Source organism: Schistocerca nitens, chromosome 1 (assembly GCF_023898315.1).
Source record: "Schistocerca nitens isolate TAMUIC-IGC-003100 chromosome 1, iqSchNite1.1, whole genome shotgun sequence".
NCBI classification, from domain to species: Eukaryota; Metazoa; Arthropoda; class Insecta; order Orthoptera; family Acrididae; genus Schistocerca; species Schistocerca nitens.
The window spans coordinates 598196522-598220517 of record NC_064614.1 but is presented as its reverse complement, the minus strand read 5'-3'; the positions used below and the strand labels follow the sequence as shown (position 1 = coordinate 598220517).

At 43.0% G+C, this 23996-nt stretch overlaps 1 protein-coding gene across 1 annotated transcript in view; it reads left to right on the top strand.

The window, feature by feature from the left end:
• LOC126262325 (odorant receptor Or2-like) overlaps positions 1-23996 on the top strand; it is a 72497-nt gene that overhangs the window by 28314 nt on the left and 20187 nt on the right. The window contains exons 4-5 of the mRNA XM_049958918.1: positions 12005-12106; positions 15210-15365. Of these exons, the coding sequence (XP_049814875.1) occupies positions 12005-12106; positions 15210-15365 (258 nt within the window). The remainder of the gene's footprint in view (positions 1-12004; positions 12107-15209; positions 15366-23996) is intronic.

Here is a 23996-nt window from a genome sequence, read left to right as displayed (position 1 = left end):
GATTTTGACCGTTTACTGATTTTACAGGACCAAAACGTATTAGGATTTTCATCAGAATAGTCGTCAAAATTTTGCCTTCAATGACCACTTCTCGAAATGCCCTGCTTACATTCGTTTCCAACTTTTACAGTTTTTGTGTATCAACAAGGCATTCACTTGCTTAAACCTGGGTTGAACTCTCTTCGCTTTCGTAGCAACTTTCTAATACGATTGTACAACCACGATGGATTTTTAACGTCCTTCCCTGACCACCTCCACACATACACGGTCAAAGCGTAGTACACGATACTCTCGAATTTTATCCATTGATACTCGACATCTTCGTCATAAGAAAGGAATGATGTTAACGAATCAGATAATTTGCAATATGTTTCCATTCCACTTTACTGAGATTAAATATTTTCCTATCTTTCCGGACATCCAGTTTACCATTTGATGCTGTAGTGAGTCATTGATTTTCTTCCTGGAAGTTACCTGAGTCGAAAAATTAGCATCTGTTAGATATCAGGAGGTGTAACGGTAATGCATTATCTTTTGTGGCGGCGTTCGTAGCGACAAACAATTCGCTGTAGAAACGGCCTACGAAGTCACCGCCACACTTTTAATAGCGGGCCGACCGGAACGCTGGAACAGTGAACAGAAAGATGAAAACCCAAACACTCTGATTAAATAAAAGTCGGTACTTATCTTTATTAACGAAGATACAGAAACACAGTAGTGAACTCCGTGTCTACAGAAATCTGTCTAGTTCGAGTCGGAGCGGCTAGGTCAGCGTCGGCTGACGACAAACAACAAATCTGCTGCGATGAACACACAACTGACTAGCAAGTACACAATTCGGTGGCGAGTACACAACTGAGCGGCGAATACAGAACTGTCCTAGCGCTCGCGACTCCAGCGCTTAAGAAGCCAGAAGCCAGCGGTGGCGCGCGCAGACTTGCGGCGATTTCCTGTCTCGCTGGCGCTGCTTATGCGGACGGCGTCCGGACTTTGATGCTGCCAACCTTTTGGCAGCGGGCTCGGGTGGCATTACTGGCTAGGATATAAAACTCCTCCCCCCCAAATCGCCGCACCGTCGTTGAATAATGACGTGGCGAGCGTCGACGGCGGGGGAGGGGTCTGGCCGCAGGCGTAGCAGAAGAGACCGGGGCGGAGACTGTTGTCGGTGGCAGTCCCCGGTCCGCACCCCAGCATTGGCTGCGCGGGGCCTCGGGAAACACCGACTGAAAACCGAGGTCAGGGTGCACGCCTGTGACCACGGGCGCAGCTTCTGGTACTGGACGCGACGGGGCGTCGGGACCCACGAAGAGAGGCAGCGTCTCCTGACGCTGCGGCGACGGCTGCTGAGTGGGCGCCGGACAAGGCGCTGCGGTGTCAGACTCCTTGGGGGTGCCCAAGGAAAGCGGTTGCAGGACAGGCTGCACAGCCACCGCTTGGGAAGGCGGCCCGGCTGAGGGGTCGACGTCCATCAGCTCCGAAGGCGGTGGCGACTGAAGAGGGACCGCAGGCGCCGGAGCGACCACCTGGGGCGCTCCCGGATGAAGCTGCGCGGGAGGCATCAACGGGACGGGCTGTCGGCGTGGTAGCGGCGACGGCTGCTGCTGCTGCCCTGGGGGCGGCAGCGAAGTCGGAAGGCGCGGCTGGAACCCGCCGCGGACCAAATCTGTGGACAAAGAACGAGCGGCAGAATCCGGGCGGCCAGCGCGGCGCAACTGGTTCTGATGCCTCCTGTGCACCCCAGTAGCACCTTGAACAGTATAAAAACCGCGACCCTGGACACTTATCACGGTACCACGTTCCCAACGACGGCGACCGTGATAAACTCGGAAAAAAACGGCGTCGTTGCGCTGAAAACGCGTGCGATGCTCAGAAGCGGCGGGTCGATCCGGGGGGTGCAACAACCGTAGTAGGGTGCGATGACGACGGCCGTGGAGAAGCTCCGCAGGCGAAGGGCCGTCGCGTGGCGTGGTCCGGTACGACGACAGGAACGTGATGAGGGCCTGCTGACGAGAGTGCGTAGCACGAAGGCGGTCCATATGATCCTTGAATGTGCGTACAAAACGTTCCGCTGCACCATTCGATTGAGGGTGGAACGGCGGAGTAAGAACATGGCGAATGCCATTGGCAGAACAAAAACTTTCAAATTCAGCAGAGGTAAATTGTGGATCATTGTCAGACACTAAAACTTCTGGAAGACCCTCAATACAAAAAATTGAAGTCAACGCCTGTATAGTTTGTGCAGACGTTGTAGACTGCATGGGCACAACAAACGGAAAATTACTAAATGCATCTATCACGATGAGCCAACGAGAATGCCAATATGGACCAGCGAAATCAATATGTACTCGCTGCCAGGGACCGGCAGGGCGTGCCCACTCAAAATAGCGTTGAGGCGGAGCAGCTTGGTGTTCGGCACACGTCGAACAATCTGTAGACATCTGCGTAATCTGCTTATCAATGCCGATCCATGTACAATGACGGCGGGCAAGCTGCTTGGTGCGGACCACTCCCCAATGACCTTGATGCAACAAGTCGAGGACCTTGGATTGGAGCACTTGGGGAACCACTACACGAAGCTGGTCATTCTCGGTGCGTAACAGCAAAACTCCGTGCGAAACGGACAACAGATGACGTTGCGGATAATAGCGACGAACCACAGGATCCGATATGTCCTTTGCCTTGGACGGCCAACCACGTTGAACAAAACGTAATAGTAAACTCAGATGAGGATCCGTAGCTGTCTCACGTGCCACCTGACGATAATCAATCGGAAAATCCCGGAGGGATTGATGCTCATCGGCGTCAATCTGATGGCAAGAGTCGTCAGAGGAATCGAAGACATCATCCGCAGCAATCGGCAATCTAGAAAGCGCGTCAGCGTTTGCATGGTGAGCTGTAGGGCGATACAGTATCTCATACTGGTATTGTGATAACAAAAGAGCCCAACGTTGTAGTCTCTGAGCTGTCCGCTGAGGAACTGGTTTAGACGGATGAAACAGTGACGTCAGGGGCTTGTGATCTGTTACTAAATAGAATGGTCTACCATAGAGGTAGTGATGGAATTTTGTGACACCGAACACAATAGCCAACGCTTCCTTGTCCAATTGGCTATAATTACACTGAGCTTTGTTTAGCAATTTAGATGCGAACGCAATAGGACGTTCGGTGTTACCGACTCGGTGAGACAACACAGCACCGAGGCCGAAAGAAGAGGCATCACAAGCTAGCACCAGAGGCTTGTTAGGGTCGTAATGGACCAGACAACGATCATTCAATAAAGCCTCTTTAAGCTGCTGAAAGGCTGATTGGCAATCAGCTGACCACACAAACGGAACATTCTTACGGCGGAGACGATGCAACGGTGCAGCAATCTGTAATGCATTAGGTATAAACCTAATATAATATGTCAATTTGCCAAGAACTGCTTGCAATTCATGCAGATTGCGAGGGGCGGGCAAATCACGAATAGCTGCTAAATGTGACTGGGAGGGATGAATGCCTTGAGCATTAATAACATGTCCCAGATACTCCATCTCCGTAAGGAAAAATGAACATTTATCGATGTTGCAACGTAGGCCTGCCTGAGACAACACTGTAAACAAACACTCCAAATTACGGAAATGTTCAGCAGGCGTCCGACCGGACACAACAATATCGTCTAAATAGTTGCAACACGATGGCACATTAGCCAGAAGTTGTGACAAAAAACAGCTGGAGCTGACGCACAACCAAAAGGCAAACGCAGAAAACGGAACAACCCCAACGACGTGTTTATGACAAAATACTGTTGTGATTGCTCGTCGAGGGGCAATTGCAAATATGCTTCACGGAGATCAATTTTGGAAAAGAAACGAGCTTCCCCTAACCTATCCATCAGCTCGTCCGGTCTAGGCAAAGGAAAAGAATCAATGACAGTCTGAGGATTAACTGTCGACTTAAAATCAGCACACAAACGTAACTTGCCAGACGGTTTCTTTATAATAACTAAGGGAGAAGCCCACTGGCTCGCTGAAACGGGTTGAATAACACCGTTGTTTTGCCAACGACGAAGTTCATCTGCTACAGGTGCCCGGAGGGCGTGAGGCACTGGACGAGCACGAAAAAATCGAGGCTGATCATTATCTTTTAACGTAATATGAGCGGCAAAGTTCGCAGCACAACCTAGTTCGTCTTTAAATATGTCACTGTATTGTTGACACAAATCGGTTATGCTGTCTTGAGGAACAACAACAGAATTAATTTGCAACACATTGTCTTGGATAGACAGGCCAAACAAGTCAAAACAGTCTAATCCGAAAATGTTTACACTGTCTGTAGCGCGGAGCACTGTGAATGAAACTGTTTTTGTATTGCCACGGAATGTGGCTGGCACGCTACATACACCTAACACAGGAATTTGTTCTCCACTATAAGTAGCCAAAGAATGTTTTGCCGCTGAAAGTTTAGGGCGGCCGATAGCCGCATACGTAGCACTATTTATGAGAGTCACAGACGCACCAGTGTCTAATTGAAAATTGAAGGTCTTATCCTGGATGCGTAGCTTCACAAATAGTTTATTACACTGTCTCTGGATCGGTGCAGCGGAGGCGGAAGACACAAAATCAGCGCGTCTAGCGCGTGTTCGCTGCTTACGACAACTCGTGGGTTGGGCGGGTGGAACAACAACTCCCGCTTCACTTGCAGTCTGTACATTACTTTTTACAGCGTTTGAATTACGCTTGGGTCGCATAGCAGAGGGCTGGGTGGGTGGCTTATTGCGAACACGTTTATTACCCACACGAACCGTGGAAGAGTCTTTAAACGCGACCTTCTGGGCGGGCCGGCTTTGAAGAACATGAATATCCATGGGCTGGGCAGCACTAGAATTGTTCTTGCGTTTACGCAAACAAACAGTCTGGATGTGTCCTTTCCTTTGACAAAAGTGACAAACCGCGTTTCTTAACGGGCAACGTTCACGAGGATGAGCAAGAACACACTTAGGGCAAGACTTAACTCTATCATTTTGCACACGCGGCTGACGAATGTGTTTAACATGACGCGGCCGGCTAGTGTTTACAGCCTGACTCTGCCGGTGGGGCCGCGGGCGTGACATAACTGGCTTAGCACAGGCAATTTGAGAAATACATGGCTGATCTAACTCACACTCAGCATAGTCAAAAGTATCTTGGGCTTCAATAATGTTCATCACAGTATCTAATGACGGGTCAGGCAACTTTAAGATAGCAGCACGAATACGAGAATCTGCAATGTTTTGAGTAATAGCGTCTCGTAACATGACATCACTGTAGGAAGCTCCACACACACAATTAAATCGGCACTGACGGGTGAGGCCCCGTAAATCTGTTAACCACTGTTTATTAGATTGATGTGGCAGTTTCTTTAATCTGAAGAACTTGAATCTGGCTGCTGCCACATGAACTCGCGACTCGAAATACTCAGCAAGCTTGTTAACAACAACGTCATAGTCTAAAGCTTCTGGCTTGGATTCCGGGAACAACTTACAAAGTAGTCGATAGACTTCCACGCCTGCAGTGGAAATTAAATAAAGCTGCCGCTCAGTACCCGTGATTTTGTAGACCGTCATGTGCGCCTGCAACTGCGCGAAATATTCTCGCCATTCTTCTCTTGATGCATCGAAAGCACGGAAAGGCGGTGCTGCCTGTGCTTGTTCCTTTTGTGTTGGAGGATTAGCCGCTTGTTTGGCGATTGCTTCCACCAGACTTTGTATTTGCTGACTCTGTAACAAGATCAACTGTTGTAATTCGGCAGACATAGTGAACACAAATTAAACCAGCCCCCAAAATTTTATCTCAAGAAACAAGTTGAACCAGCCCTGCACACGAGTTCGGAAGTCCTCGTCGCCAGTTTTGTGACGGCCTTCGTAGCGACAACACTTCGCTGTAGAAACGGCCTACGAAGTCACCGCCACACTTTTAATAGCGGGCCGACCGGTCCGCTGGAACAGTGAACAGAAAGATGAAAACCCAAACACTCGGATTAAATGAAAGTCGGTACTTATCTTTATTAACGACGATACAGAACACAGTGGTGAACATGGTCTACAGAAATCTGTCTAGTTCGAGTCGGTGCGGCTAGGTCAGCGTCGGCTGACGACAAACAACAACTCTGCTGCGATGAACACACAACTGACTAGCAAGTACACAATTCGGTGGCGAGTACACAACTGAGCGGCGAATACAGAACTGTCCTAGCGCTCGCGACTCCAGCGCTTAAGAAGCCAGAAGCCAGCGGTGGCGCGCGCAGACTTGCGGCGATTTCCTGTCTCGCTGGCGCTGCTTATGCGGACGGCGTCCGGACTTTGATGCTGCCAACCTTTTGGCAGCGGGCTCGGGTGGCATTACTGGCTAGGATATAACATTATCCTCAAGAGTCGGCATTCTAAATGCTCATGATAAATTTCATATAAGACATTCAGATTAATTTCTGTTCACTGTACTTCATGTCTGCATCGGAGCGCTGTAATACACAGGGTCTAGTGATATCCTCAAGGGTCTTTAGCATAGTGGTTCCTCAATGAAAATCCTGCCAATCGTCCCGTAAAGAAAAGGAAGAGTCCATTTTTTCTGCTTGTGTGTCCCGCGTCCCCAGACTTTTGTTGGGATGTGAATAGATCCCGTATTTTCTTGACTTCGTCTTTCAAAATTAAAAACCGAACAATTTTTACCATTTATTACTGTGAGAAATGATGAAACGGCGTTTATCTCACTTATTGTTGTCTCTGTTTAGCGCGTTTTATGAACAATGAAGACAGACGAAATTTGTTTAGTTTAGTGATAGCAATTGTTTGAACTAAGTTATTATGCCTAAAAACAAACACACCTTTTCTTCCAACTTCTTGCAATGCCAGTTTTTCGATTGCACATGGTGTGAACTCTGATATTGTTCAGCGTGATAAAGACACATATGCTGGCTTCTGCTGCTGTTGCAAGTTCTAAAATAAATGGCTTCTTCACCAAAAAAAAAAGAAAGACATTGGTTAAGTATGTTTCATACATCCTACGAAATCCTGCTTACATTATTTCTATGAAACATATCTTTAGAAAATTAAAACATACATTATTAAAGGGCTACCATGAAAGTAGAGGGCTATCATGAAATCAGATTCCTAACATTCAGAATCACAGAGCTTTTACGTTAACTAATCAACGAAAAATACAATACTGTCGTTGAAGGTTAATCTGGTACTTCAAATTAATTGCTATAAGACTTTTCATTAAAGTCGGTTCTATATAGTGAGAACCACTCATCTTACAGTTATGAGCTTTAATTTGTATCGGGATAGATTTGGTGAATAGTAAAAGCTTAATTTGTGAAATTCAAGGAAATGAAGAAGTTATATTGGCTGCCGCTGAGGGAACTTTTGCATACCATACTGTTTGTCGTAATCATAGCTACAGTTCCGTGGATTGCACAACAAATGTCGTTTAAAACTTTATGATGTGAAGTTCAGCTGTAAACGAATCAAAGCTGAAGCCATTGTTAATAATGTATTAGCTCCTTGGAGCAAACAACTTCTTTAAGAGGCTCCGGAAAGGCTCAAAATCACGAAAAGTTCATTTTTTACTTTTTTGCGTTTTCTGAATCTGCAGACTATTACCTTTTAATAGATATATAATTTATTCAATTCCGAAGACTACAACTATTTTTAATTTTTTTTTTTGAAATGTGTTCTACATGGGCGTGACCCACTGTGGCGCTGTTAAACTGCTGTCAAATGGTGTTATTATTAACGTCCGTGTTCATCAGGTACATTTTAGTGATGTGAGATAAAGTATGTGTTGTGGCTAACCTGTGATGGTTCAATATATATCGCTGGTGTGATTGTCGATTGTTTCATGTTTATTTACTCTGTCGTTATCTCGAAAATATTCGTAATTAATTCTGTTTCTTGAGTCTCTGTTTTGTTGAAGTATAATAATGAGTAAAAGTAAAGTTATTAGAAATCCTCTGAAGGCTTTTAAGAAAAGGAGAAATGTTGGAAAGCCAAAGGTATTTAGAAATATGGGAATGAAGATAGGTTCTAACATGGTACGAGCGATGCTTGCTTTAGACAAGGAACGCCTTCGGGCTGCAGACAGGGCTGTAAAGAGTCTAGAAATACAAGCAAGAGTAAACAGCAGGAGGAACAAGAGGAAGCTGGAGGAGTAGTTTGCAGAGGATGAAGATAATCCATCCTATGGATCTGGAATGCACTAAAAAGTTAATCCAATCTTTGTCGCTCGATTCCCAAAACTTTTATTTTCTCATACTAATTACATGTTTTCTAAGGATCTTCCAAACATATTTGTTTCAAACTTTCAGTAAATGTTACACAGTACCTTCTGCATAATTTAACACAGCCCTTTTCCAAAAAACTGTATATTTTTGAATATATAAATAAAAAATTGCAAAAAAATGTTGTGAATTTTCATTACAATTGAAAAAAGATCATCTTTAATAACTGAACTAAAATTTTGTAAAATCCCTGTGTTAAGTTGTAGCCCATATTCCAATAAATAATCTGTAAAAAGTTCAACTTCCTACCTCAAATACTTTGTGAGGAAAGATGTAATTTATAAGCGTTATTTTAACATTGCAAGTATAGGGCGTTCCGGAGCCCCTTAAGAAGATCTTAAGCTTATAAACTTTGTAAGTGTATCCACTGATATCTGCGATCGCAAATCAGCAAAGTACTGGAATTCATTTCCATTGAAAATTAAACTTCTAATATAATACCTAAAATTATGATGTCGGTTCTACATACAGGATGAGTCACTAACTACAACCACCAAGAATAACTCCGAAAGTATGATAGGAGCTGAAAAGTTTGTGAGACAAAAGTTTCATGGGATAACGTGGGCCATAATATGACGTTGGTTTTTGGTTGCTGGGTGGAGTCGCGTCAGAGATGTGAAGGTCAACATTTTTTTTTTTTAATGGGATGCTATAGTTTGGTACTTATTTTCTGATAGCGGCTGTCTAGATGAATCCAATGATGCGCAACAGTAAGGTCTTTTAAGGCCAACGAAGGCGACAAAGGTGGCACGGACGTCCATTTACAGAAGGTGTTCAAAGTGATGACCATTGGTATCAGTGCATTGCTGCAATCTTCTTATCATGGATTGAGTGGTATTCCTTATCACATCGGCATTAATCGGCTCTGACAATTCTCTCTCGCATATCTTCAGGTGTAGTTGCAACATCTTTATAAAGAATGTCTTTTACGAATCCCCAGAATAAAAAATCCAGAGGCGTCAAGTCTGGGGAACGAGGCGGCCACGACACATCTCCTCCGCGCCCAATCCAATGATTTGGCAATTGTCTCTGCAACTCATTTCTAGCCATCAGTGAAAAACGCGCCGGACACCCATCGTGTTGATACCACATTCTGTTCTTTGTTCCTAAAGGTATTTCTTCCAATAACAGACCTACTGTTTCTTGCAGGAATATGGTGTATTTCCTACCATTAAGATTTCATTCAACGGAATAGGGGCCTATAATTCTATCCTCCAGAATCCCACACCATACTTTCACGGACCACCATTTTTTGTGTGCAACTTGCCACATCCAACATGGATTTTCAGTTGCCCAATAATGCATGTCATGTAAATTAACATTTCCATGGCTCGTGAATGTAGCCTCGTTAGTAAATAAAATCAAATTAATTAATGTGTCATCCCTCTGAATCTGAAGTTGAGCCCATCGGCAGAATTCAATGCGACGCATACAATCCGTACCAGCTAATTCTTGGTGGGGACTGATATGGTGAGGATGATATTCATGGCGATGCAGAACACGAACAACACCACGCTGGCTCATGCCAGAGTCCCTTGCTATCTGACGCGAATGTTAATGGCACGTTAGATGGATATGCTATGCTGTATTCGGCGAATATTCACTATACTATACGAGAGAGAATTGTTCAAAAAGGCTCTGAGCACTATGGAACTTAACTTCTGAGGTCATGAGTCCCCTAGAACTTAGAACTACTTAAACCTAACTAACCTACTCACACATCCATGCTCGAGACAGGATTAGAACCTGCGACCGTAGCGGTCGCGCGGTTCCAGACTGTAGCGCCTAGAACCGCTCGGCCACTCCGGCCGGCAGAGAATTGTCAGAGCATGTGCTTGGTAAGTGCCGAAGTGATAAGGAATACCACTCAATCCATGATAAGAATACTGCAACACTGCATTGATACCAATGGTCGATCACTTCGAACACCTTATGTAAATGGACGTTCATGTCACCGTTTTTAGCATCGTTGCCCTTCAAAGACTTTACTGTTACACATAATTGGATTCGTCTCGATAGCTGCTATCAGAAAATAAGTCCCAAAGTATAGCATCCCATTAAAAAAAAAAAAAAGTTGACCTTCATATCTCTGACGCGACCCAACCCAGCAACAACAAAAAAAAGTCATATTATTGCCTGCGTTGTCCCATGCAACATTTGTCCCACAAACGTTTCAGCTACTATCATACTTTCGGAGTTATTCTAGGTGACAATGGTTTGTGTCTCACCCTGTATAACTGCATAGAATGAATGTTTTTGTGTTTATTTGTTGACAATACGAACAGTATACTTGGTGGAGTAAACAGAAGTGGCAAAGAAAATACTTTTACTAAATTACAAACAACCCTTGTTAGGAATTACATTGAAGCACCAAACAAACTGGTATAGGCATGTGTATTCAAATACAGAGATATGAAAACAGGCAGAATACGGCGCTGCAGTCGGCAATGCCTACATAGGACAAGTGTCTGGCGCAATTGTTAGATTGGTTACTGCTGCTACAGTGGCAGGTTATCAAGATTTAAGTGAGTTTGAACATGGTATTATAATAGGCGCAAGAGCGATAGGACACAGCATCTCCGAGTAGCGATGAAGTGGGAATTTTCCCGTACGGCCATTTCACTAGTGTACCGTGAATATCAGGAATCCGGCAAAACGTCAAATCTCCGACATCGCTGCGACCGAAAAAAGATCCTGCAAGAATGGGATCAAAGACGACTGAAGAGAATTGTTCAACGTGACAGAAGTGCAACCCTTCCACAAACTGCTGCAGATTTCAATACTCGGCCATCAACAAGTGTCAGGGAGAGAACCATTCAACGAAACGTCATCGACATGGGCTTTCGGAACCGAAGATCCACTTGTCACTCTTGATGACTGCACGACACAAGGCCTTAAGCCCCGCCTGTGCCAGTCAACACCGACATTGGACTGTTGATGACTGGAAACATGTTGCCTGATCGGACGAGTCTCGTTTCAAACTGTAATGAGCGGATGGACGTGTACGGGTATGGAGACAACCTCATGAATCTGTGGACCTACATGTCAGCAGGCGACTGTTCAAGCTGATGAACGCTCTGTAATGGTGTGGAGCGCGTGCAGTTGGAGTGATATGGGACCCGTGATACGTCTAGATACGACTCTGACAGATGACAGGTACTTAAGCATACTGTCTGATCACCTGTATCCATTCATGTCCATTGTGCATATCGATGGACTTGGGCAATTGCAGCAGGACAGTGTGACACCTCTCACGTCCAGAATTGCTACAGAGTGGCTCCAGGAACACTATTCTGAGTTTAAACACTTCCGCTGGACACCAAACTCCCCATACATGAAGATTGTTGAGAATATCTGGGATGCCTTGCAACGTGCTATTCAGAAGAGATCTCCACCCCCTCTTACTCATACAGATTTATGGACAGCCCTGCAGGATTCATGGTGACAGTTCCCTCCAGTACTACTTCAGACATTAGTTGAGTCCATGCCACGTCGTGTTGCGGCACTTCTGTTTGGTCGCAAGGGCCATACACGATATTAGGCAGGTGAACCAGTTTCTTTGGCTCTTCAGTGCATCTTATAGGTGTGGGTTGCATGGTATATATTATCTACAGTGTGGAAAATTTACCTAAAGCGCTGTTGTGTTCGAAAAGTAGTTTTAGGCTGCTATTACTGGTATCAGTTATCGAATTACCTTGTGTCCTTTCAGAATCCCGAAGGCAGTGGCGTGATAAAATGCGCCATGTTCCTTCCAATCCCGGCTCTACAGATATTCGTCTATTGCTGGTGTGGACACGATATAATGGAAGCAGTAAGTAATAATGTTTCGTTAATGGTAGTTATACGAATATATTAGTAAACAAATGGAATTGCCACAGTTTTCGAATTTTCATAATAGACCCTTTGAAACCATTTTTAAAAAATACTTTCTTTAGAATTCAAACTACACTGCTCAACAGAATTAGAGAACACTTTTTCGAAACACCTTAATTTCTACACGTTCCTACACTTGGGTTTGAAATTTGGCTCAAAGTTGCGTACAACCTTCCTCTGTAAAGGTGCATGCGACGTTAATCTCGGGCTCAACGACGCTTCAGCAGCAAGGTGCCGACACATGTGCAAGAAAGGTCACAGAGCACAAATTCGTGTGAGCTGTAAGATGGGTTAAAGCTTTGATATTTGCACCAAATTTCACCAAAATTCTGCCCAATGCCACCTTGGACGATCACACGATCGGAAGCTCGTCACACTCCTCTTACCCACGTTTCACCCTTTATTTCGACTCCTCTGCCATAGAGGTCAGAACCGCGGCGCCCAGCGTTTTCTTGTGAATGGCAAAGCAAAACATTTCACACTGCCGCTCAGTATCGGTACGAAAAGGCCTTAAGGGGGTGGCATAAAAGGCGTCAGTGAAACCACCACTTTCCCTGGTGCGTTGATTGCCACACATTTCGCCATCGTAAACGCCAGTTCGCATTGCGATGAGCGGCAGAAGACGTTCTTGACGAACTTTCACACGGATTACACACCATGTTACCAGCAGAAATGTTTACGTTGGCAACGGATGACCTTGGGGGAGACGCATAACACGTGCTATACAACCAGTTTCCCACCATTTTGATGTCAGTGCTGAGTTAGCTGTGCGCAAACAGGCTGTTTTTCCCAGGTTCATCGTGTGTTCATTCTTGAAAGTTGCTTCAATTCTCAGTCTTCCTTAAAAGTCAGAAAAACTTCATGAAACTTCATGAAACAAGGGTGTCTAGAAAATCAAAGATTTCAACCGTGGTCGTCCGTTTCAAAAAAGCTGGTAGTGTGAATAATTGTGAACGTTCTGACAGACCTTCGATGTTAAGTGATGCCTCATTGGAAATTATCTGCGCGTTTAGCTACGTTCACAATGAAAGTCGATACGAAAACTGTGTCAGCTAAATGGATTTCGCGTTTTATTCGTAACAGTTTTCAGGTGTTGGGTTATGTTTCCAACTCTCATGAAGTGTCTAACATCTAAAATGACAGATATTGGAGTTCAGGAAATCCTTACGTTTTCCATGAGACCCCATTACATTCACAGAAGGCGGCGTTTGGTGTGCAATTTCACGAAAAAGAATTGCGGGCCCATGTTTTTTCTCGGATAATATAATAGCTGGACGTTAGCAGGACATAATGAAACAATTCGTAGCATTGCTAGGGACTGATGAGCAACGCTGATGGCTGCAGTAAGATGGTGTAGCAGCACACACAGCGAATAGCACCGTGATAACGTTGCTTGAGTTCTTTGGTGCACACATTATCTCACGTGACTGTGGCCGACTAGATCCTCAGATTTATACCACCCGATTTTTTTCTATGGGGATATCTGAAGGATAATGTCTATAAGGACAACCATCACACATTCGAACAACTGAAACATAACATCAAAGACGTTCGTCAGCATAAGTGCTACACCATTCAAAAAAGCAGCAGCTAACATGTAGAAATGTATTGAGGCTTGTGTTACAGCACATGGAGGTCATTTTCAGCATCTGTTATGAGAAAATATACAGAATGTTTCACAACTCATGTTACACACTTCTTGAGGTTGTAGAGGGGACTTAGCACCGATCGAGGTGGCGCAGTGGCTAGCACACTGGACTCGCATTCTGGAGGATGACGGTTCAATCCCGCATCCGGCCATCCTGATTTAGGTTTTCCGTGATTTTCCTAAATCACTTCAGGCAAATGCCAGGATGGTTCCTTTGAAAGGGCACGACCGACTTACTTCCCCATCCTTCCCTAATCCGATGGGACAGATGACCTCGCTGTGTGGTCTCCTTCCCCAAACAATCCAATCCAATCCAACTTAGCATATCAGGTTTTACATAGGAAGCATGTCCAGAAACGTGATCCAATAACGCTACAGATCGTCAAAGTTATTAGCGCCGGCGCCTGTAAATCTATGTATATACAGGGTGATTTCGTGATGATGTTACAAACTTTCGAGAATAAACGAATCAATCTGAGGTAATGGTTCCTGGTCCGGAAACGAACAAGTTGAAAGTTATAAGCGAAAATGATTCTGATACCTTTGACAGTGGAATACATGATCGGTACTGTTGTTGCTAAGAATGTAGGGTATGCAATTCCAGAGATGACATTTTTTCACCTTCGCTAGTGTGAAACACATCTCCTCTATTGAACAACTGCGTATAGCTCCTTAGATGTGCATTTCAGAGCCCATGTTCGCTAACAATTTTTTCTTTTTTTGGTCCATACTACACCTCTCGAAGTTGCCTACCCTAAAATCTTAGCAACAACAGTACCGGTACATTCTTTCCACGGTCAGTGGTATCAGAACGGTTTTCTCTTACACCTTTCGACTCGTTCGTTTCGGGACAGGACCCTTAGCTCAAATTGATACATTTATCCGTCTCCATCATCCTTGAAAGTTTGTAACATCATCACAGAATGGTTCAAATGGCTCTGAGCCCTATGGGACTTAACTGCTGAGGTCATCAGTGCCCTAGAACTTAGAACTACTTAAATCTAACTAACCTAAGTACATCACACACATCCATGCCCGAGACAGGATTCGAACCTGCGACCGTAGAGGTCACGCGGTTCCGGACTGAAGCGCCTAGAACCGCTCGGCCCATCACGGAATCATCCTGTATATACATACATTTACTGGCGGCGCCGCGTATAACTTTTACGCTCTGTAGCGTCGTTGGATGGCTATTCCTGACATAGATTCCTATGTAAAACCTGATCTGCCAAGACCCCTCTACAGCATCTAGAAGTGTGTAACATGTTTTGTAAAATACCCTCTGTACTGCGAATGTATACATTATAACTGCACTAATAGAGATTTGAATTTTGGAATTTAGGATCGTGTAACTTCTGGTTCACTCTATATATGAGACACATGGTGCCTATAGGGCCTGTCCGTGTCGCTTGCTGCGTACAGCTGCGCCTGGGTGGGCGTGGGTCGGCGAGCGACCAGCGCGCTGCGGATCGTCATGTGCAGAGCCCAGAGGCCACTGCAGCTCACCGCCGGAAAGGTCTACCCCGTCAACAGGGACACCTTTCTGTCGGTAAGCGGTCCAACCCACCAACAGTGCTACCTTCCTCTCGGCAGCTGAGCACTGTAGAAATCCTTCCAATTGCGACCCTTTATTCTCTGTAAATGGGCGTCATTTTCAAGATCTGCTACAGCAACAGTAAGTGGAGACCAAGTACGGTCTGCTTATCACTGGGGATCTTTGTTTCGCAACTGACCACCAAGCGAAGACTGTCTCACAAAGAAGAGTATTTTATTCTCATTGCAGTAGTACTTTCCCAATTTTACCTCAATGATGCGGAATTTTTTTTGTATTCCGTATTGTATGTACGTATTACGAGGAGTAGTAACATAAGGTCATCGAAAAATCCTCGGTTCAAGACAATAATAAGTCGATTATGTTTGATAAGTGGCCACCCTGCAAGAGCAGCTTCTGCTCTGTAAGAGACCGCAACATGCCACCCTCATTGGAGCATCATCCACTTGGTACCTGGCACCATGTCGGGTCTAGTGCTTCATCAAGGTCATCATTCAGTGAATGATTATATTGCGAAGCCAGCACACAACAAGGGATGCCTCCCTCTCGGCGAAGGGACTTGTAGTCAGTTAAACTGAGACTTGGTGGAAAATATCATCATAGTGAGAATCCACTTTCATAATCAATATGTTCCGTATTATATGTTCACATCCTATGTAGTGATGTAATCTCATCGAACAAAATATAGCGCTATAGACAATGTAGGACTGATAGCAGTTGGTCAAGTGATCCTCCACCACCGACGAAAATCATGGCCATATATTGGTTTTATGTGATAGTCTGTTGCATGGAATCAGCAAGGTAAGATGGAAGATGGTGAGACGTGACAAAATGGTAGAAAGGAGCTATAGTGCTTGTACGTGCTCATGATCACGTCGCGACTAAAGTACCCTATATGTTGGTGCATCATCGAGACTGCCATCGTGCCTACAAGGAGTGGTGGACCACTCACAGGGATTGGAAATGAGACTTTTCTTTGTCAATCACCATCAGTTTCAAACCTGGAAAGAATTGCAGAAGTCAGTGAATGTAGGTCCATCGCGAACATTTTCCGAGTGAACACTGCACTGGGAACAGCATGCAGTGGTCATTTGCAGTCTGATACCTAGCAAACGTACATTGCTAATAGGGGCACACATGACTGCACGTCTTCAATTGGCCAAACAGAACACAAACAAATAGTTTTATTTAAATTTTAATAGAAGTATATCTTTAGAAAGAAACATAAAACATCAGTTAATAGTAATAAGTAATACTAAACAGTAGAAATTAATTAGGAAATATCTGCAACTAGCCACAAATAGTTATCCATATAATTTTTCACATTTTTAACTACTATTATTTTGAAAACAAAATAAGATAACATCAACTACATTAAAATCACAAAATTTTTTTCCTTACTTTCAGTTCTGCAAACTTTTTAACACATCTTTCAAATTTGCTTGACCATTAATTTCATGGACAATTTCCTACATGGCCAAACCATTAAGAAGATTTTGTGTAGTAGTCAAATGTAAAAGGGTCTTTATTACTTTTAACTAAGAGAAACTGCTTTCACCACTAGTTACAGTTATTGATATTTTTAGCAATATTCTTAAAGTAATAGTAATATTTGGACAAAATTTGTCTTATAATTAAGCTCAATACATCGCTTAGGCTTTCTTTTTTGCCCAAAATCCAGATACTGCTGAAATTTCCAATGCTAATTCTACTCCATTTATTACAACAGAATACCATCAGTTACAATATATTCTAAATTTTACGGTGTCTTAGTACCATTTCTTTGAGTGTCGTGTTTAATTCATATACTGTATGTTATATAAAAATTAATGTCATTAATAGGTTGTTCAAATCTAGCATCTAGTCTATTCAGTGCTTGATCAATTATAAAATAAAAAACCGGAATTTATATTGCTGTTTTGGATGTTAATGGGTACATCTCATGCTTCGTATAAGAAGTACCTTTTTGTTCTTCTAACGCGGTTTCGTGTAACGGCTACTCCAAAATTAGCTTCCACATCAATTTCGATGGGAACTACTTTTGCATCAATAACAGTTTCATCGAAGGACGAATCCGGCAGAAGATTTATAAAAAATGTTTTGTAGTCCTGTAAAAGATCAAGTGCAAAGGCTAGACCAAAATCTTGTCGCCGAAGTGGCGTCAAATCGAAAGATTTGCACCCAGCGAACGGTCTACCCGACAGGAGGCCCTAGTCACACAACATTTAAATTTTAATTTGGTTCTTGAAGTAAACCGAGCGAGGTGGCGCAGTGGTTAGCACACTGGACTCGCATTCGGGAGGACGACGGTTCAATCCCGCGTCCGGCCGTCCTGATTTAGGTTTTCCGTGATTTCCCTAAATCGCTTCAGGCCAATGCCGGGATGATTCCTTAGAAAGGGCACGACCGATTTCCTTCCCTATCCTTCCCTAATCCGAGCTTGTGCTCCGTCTCTAATGACCTCGTTGTCGACGGGACGTTAAACAGTAATCTCCTCCTCCTCCTCCTCTTGAAGTAAAGGAATTTAGTATTATGTGGCAATAACTAATGAATACAAAAACTTAAACATTTTAATACAACTTAATAAACCCAAGTCCTCCTGTCTTCTTAAATTATTTACTTCTTGGTTTTCGTAAATGCTTAGCAAGGTGTCGTATACATCTCCCAAATGGAAACTCAAAACTTTTAAAGGCTCTATTGTGTCCTTCCATCTAGAGTCACTCGGTGGTTTCAGAGATAACCTTGTACATATTTTAAAAGTATTGTCCATCGAAAAATAGATGCCGAAAAAAAAAACAAAAATATTTTTTGGACAATGTTGAAGAAATCAGTGGCTTCCAAGGTTGCTTTTTCCACATCATTAACAAGATTGAGGGAGTGGCTACTACGTGGAGCATAGAATACTCAGCAATTATATTGCTTAGTTTTACGTTGCACCCCTGCTTCATTGACACCGGTATTGGGCTTTTAGTTCTCCAATAATAATATCCGATATTTGTATACCTATGGATCTTTCGAGCGGTGATAAGCCTAAAAAGCTTTCACTGATTTTAATTGCAACATCAGCCTCAAATTTATTGATTGAAATACATAGTATCGCTCAAAAGTATTTTGTAGTTAAACTAGTTGGCTGGTATGTGTGTTTATCTACACGCAGGATCAAAACAAACCGGTTGCTCGGACAGAAGACTGGCTCTGAGCACTATGAGACTTAACATCTATGGTCATCAGTCCCCTAGAACTTGGAACTACTTAAACCTAACGAACCTAAGGGCATCACACAACACCCAGCCATCACGAGGCAGAGAAAATCCCTGACCCCGCCGGGAATCGAACCCGGGAACCCGGGCGTGGGAAGCGAGAACGCTACCGCACGACCACGAGATGCGGACGGAAGACTGTTCGACTTCCCCGCGGTTACATGTATTGCTCCCTGAATGCAGGTAAGCAGAAACTTGAGTCGCGAACAGTGTTTCCAAGTAGATCATACTTATTTTGTAGAACAGAAAGACTGCAACGAACCTAACTAAGTAAAGCAAATGTAATTCTAACATTTTTATTTATTTATAGCAACGCGTAAAATAATGAAAATTTAGTACACTTTAGACAAGCTATCTTAACAACACTGATTCAAGGTAAAACTCAATCCTTCTTTGCGGAGGTGTTTAGTCATCTCACAAAAGCTTGTGAGAATCTGGATCCTTCTTCAGGAAAAAAGGAAGACGATAAATAACAATGCACGAAGTGATCGATTCAGAATAATCACCCGAAAGGAAGACAGGGTCATCGAAGGCAATCAATGGCTGATTCCAAAAAATCAGCCCCGGTAGTAAGTGGCAGACCCACCATCGCCAATGATGGTAGGCATATCGAATTTGTCCTAACCGAAAACCGAATATCTGTAGTGAAGTTTACATGTTGTATAAAGTGTGTGCACACCGTAGTTTGTAACTAATTTACGTTTTTTTTCATAGACTTCAATATTTGTCACCTGTACGTGTTCAAAGGCGAATGCACAGACTATTAAGTTGTTCATTATAAAGGCGGATACTTTATGCACGGTTCGTCTCTTGTGAATGTTATAATCTCCCTTATTTCTTTTAAATAAAGTGCTTTTTGGAGTAGGATCAGTGTAATAATGTAAACACCAACTCTTACCAATTTTGTTCAACGAAAACCTTTTGTATTATGTAGTAGGGAAAGGACTAGTACAGGACCAACTGAAATGTATCATCCAGCGCGGTGAGAAAACCCTGACTGAATATCGCTTACTGATTACAGTGAAAGTTGGAGGATAGTCGTTGAATTGTGTAAGTACAATGTACCTCCTATTATATCACTTTCGTTGTATTGGCAACAACTGGAAATTATTTGTGCTATAGCAATATTATCTCGCGTGTATAATACAATGCCACGATTCCCTCGCTAATTATTCTTTCGATCAATTAAATATCGTGACGCCTCTTTGCACGGGGTAAGGATTTTTTTTCTTCCGTTACTCTGTTTCCAATTTATCTGGGAATACAAAATTCTAATTTGATTAATAAATAAAAAATTAACAGAATTGCTTTTAACATAGCTCCAAGCATGCACTCGTATACAGTTCTAGATACGTTTGATTTTAGTATCTTTTCCGCAATAATTTTCACATGCTTATGCCTTTTGTAATGGCTGAGCTCTTCACGAAAGCGTGTTATTCAACGAGCTACAGACCGAATAACGCAAAACTGTACACTCTGGGATCGTTTCGTCTCCGTAAAGAGGAGGATAATTGATGGTCCAAAGGGTAAAAATACTTCTTTGCCTCACTCCAGATCGCAGAGGACAATACTTTAAAATAAATCGTAAAAACATGAAATTTGCTACGCTGGGGGCGTTAAAACGGAACAAATACGACAACCTCCACAAGTGGCGTTTAATTGTGGTAGCGATCACTGTTACTTGCTAGCTACGCCTCACAGAATAAAAATGTGTGGCAGGATTCTCGTCCGTATAGAACCCTCTACTTTCAAAAAAATTCTGAGTTACTTCCACATGAACTGCTGCTGGCCTAGAGTCCTTAACTATGTTTCGCATTAAATACCTCTTCTAAAAAAAAAAAAAAAAAAAAAAAAAAACTTTAATTTCACATTATTTTAATAGAGTTAATTAAGATAGTAGCCATCTGGTAATAAATTTCTGAATAAAGCTGCTGCTGCCTTAATTCACCTTTCTAAACATCTCCACTCATCAAACTCTCTGGAAGAAATCTAGATTATTTGTTTCCTTACAATTTGGAATGGTGCTACCAACGAATTTAATGAATGTTGTCCAGACGACGCATTTAGATTGTCTCATGATCCGGCACGGTGTTGATTTTTTCTATGTGGCAGTTACCCTTTAAGTATTATGCAGGAAATTGTGTGTTACAATACACGGCTTTACTAGAAAATCATCTTTGGCTCCATTTCTACGGTTGTTGCCATGCAAGTTTTTGTAGGTTTTACTGTGCTTTTACAATTTATAACAGGTCGTGTTACATTCGTTCTATGTGAAGATAAAGTCTATTTTCTTTAGTTTCAAACCGTAACCGTTTTTTATTTAACGATTAGGAAACAACAGGTTATGCACACAGTCCACCCATTTCGCCAGTATTATGCAAAGAAAAAGGTTTATTTGAAGCAAAGAAAGCTACATATGTTTCCGTTACGCCAAGAAAGTTCATTTCAAGAGAAAAATGTAGAACACCGACAGCATAAGTTCATTCAGTGCTAATACGTCGCCATTAAACAATAAAGAAAAGTAAGAAATAATTGCACCACGTGGCAGTTTGCGACAAAAACTTACTTGAAACACGAACAAATGTGGCAGTGCTTAACGGGCGAGATCAGAAGATTTACATGAGTACTGCGATGCTTAAAATATGTAATATTGTGAGCTGACCCCCTACTGTTTATGTGCATCTAGAGAACATTTCAACTATGAAAGAAACGCGGGAGAAATTAAATCTACGAGATCTCAGGACTTCACCGAAGAATATGATTGCCGAGACACTCATAACAACTGGAGAACTGTTTGTCTATGTAGGAAGGGAAACTCTCCAAAGCACCCCCCTCAGATTTATTGGTAAGATAGCCCAGTGGATGGCTAATCAAATCATTCAGCGCCAAATAAACTGAAAGATCTTAACTTAGGCATGATGTATTTTACTAGTAGAGCTGCCTTATGAGTACAAACCAGTGCTAATAAGTTTAGAGAACTCCGGCACGCCGATAAAAATAGATTCCGTTACAAATAATTTACCGCATAAAGTAAAGATGATGCTCGCGGCAGTTCGGTTTTCAATGATGCAGCTCTTCAGCCAAACAAAAAGGACAACCACATTAACACACAGTACATTCCCAGAAGTCTGAGATGTTACAGTTGCACAAATATGGGCGCACAGAGAAGAATCTTCGCAATAAAAACAGGACAGTGGGAAGATCTTCGCCAAATAAACAAGTTATAAGACATTCTTAGCGACACCAGCGTGAGCTAAAGCTGTACACAAAGAATGGTATGTAGATTTTGGTGCATCAGCAGTCGTGTCGAAGTGCTCAAGTGATTTGAATTTCACCAAGTCTCATATTTAGTGGTAAGATGGCCGAATGGATAGCCCGTCAAAAACTGAACACAGATCAGGCATGAAAACAGGAAGAAGGTGTACTGAAATGTAAAAAAAAAAAAAAAAAAAAAAAAAAATTGAAACAGTGAACGGTCTAAGAACAAGTGCAATAAATAAGAGGCTGAAACAGAAAGTGCAATAAGTAGGATGCTGAAACAGCAACAGTGTCGTGCCAATTTTTTTCATAACATTATGAACTGTCTGTCCGCTCATTGAAAAGTTTTTTTTTCACTTTATGTAGTCTCGGTAGTTGTCATGCTATGCGTTGGTTATAGAATATGAGTTATGTGGTAAGAATAACAGTTGTAAATTGTCGTAGCTGTGTTCGGAAAGTACCGGAGTTTCAGGCGCTAATAGAAAGCACTCATGCTCAAATCGTTACAGGCACTGAAAGTGGCTAAGTTGGAGGTAAATTGAGCCGAAATTTTTGCGAATAATCTAACGGTGTTTCGAAAGGAGAGGATAAACACAGTTGGCGGTGGTGTGTTTGTTGATGTTATAAGTAGTTTATCTAGCTGCGAAACCGAAGGAGATAGTTCCTGTGAGATAGTATGGGCAGAGGTCATTCTTGGCAACCTGACTAAAATTATAATTAGATCCTCTTAACCGATCTCCCAACTCAGAGGATACGATTACTGAAAGGTTCAGAGAAAACTTGAGTTTAATTGCAAACACGTACCCAACACATACAATTATAGTTAGTAGTGACTTTAATTTACCCTTGATACGTTTGCGAAAATACATGTTAAACCCGGAGGTACGCATAAAACTGTAACACCCCACCCATCACTTATCTGGTTTTGGCGTGTGTTCACCCCAGCTAATTAACTAACAGATCAACAGGGAGTGCAAAACTGCCGCATTATCGGATAACGCAAAGAAAGTAATAAAGCCCTGTGACTCCTTATTAAACTGTCGTGACAGTGTTGACATTAACTGATTCAGAATTGATCACTTTTAATTAAAAAGGGGTGCACATTGATGTTATATTCAGCTATTGAACACCAGATGCAAATGTTGAACATAAAATTAATTAAGAAAATGACTTGGGATTTCAACTACTTGATTGAAAACAGATGCAGTCGATTAGCACAAATTTGTTTTAACTCCCGACCTTCAATCATCACATTACAACTCTCTCCTATCAGGCAGTGATAATAAATTGCGTTTGCGTGGAGTAAAGCGCGATAACTCAAAAGTCATTCCTATCAACTGACCCAGGTGTAATGCGAAGTGCGAGAAGGATTCTACAATACACGGCCCATGAAACCCTCGAGGAAACCTTGCCGACGTGATCCAACAAATTAATCAGTGGCCGGAGCGGGCGCAATATCACCGAATACAGCGTGGCGGAGCGGTGTCGTTGTGCCGACGTCGGCCGACCTCGTGGTGCTGCAAGGCTGCGCTCGTCTATTCACTCCTAGCTATCTTGCTCAGTACATAGCTGAACTAAAACTTCCTATTTCCAAGCTCAATCGTCCCATTTGCTAAGTCCTAAACTGCAGACATGCTCACTCTTTCTCAGGCAAGCTGAGTAAAGAACGCCACATCCGCACTCTCGGCAAGCTGGGAACGGAAGACCTCTACGGAGACTTCTGCCAGTCTGCTCTTCGCTTCGGTTTCCCCTCCAGCAAAATCACTTACGCCAATTGCAGTGCAAGTCGCGTTAATTATGCGTCGCTTCCCAGCGCCGACCAATGCCTGCTCTGGGAAGTGAACAAATTCCCACAAAATTTCCCTTCTTCTCAACTTCTGCTATTTAGCTCCTCCCAGGCCACCCATCAAGGTTAGCGTCTGCACAACCACCAATTTTTCCGTAATTCTGACTCCCAGGAGAGTACTTCAAATTCCTTGGTCCTACATTCCCATCGGAGGCCGGCGTATTTCATTCTGTCGCTCTTCACCTGATTTACTTCAGACTCTGCGGACTTTGAATTCAGCGTGGAGTTGCTATAGTCATGAACACGCATATTTTGACCTCTGTT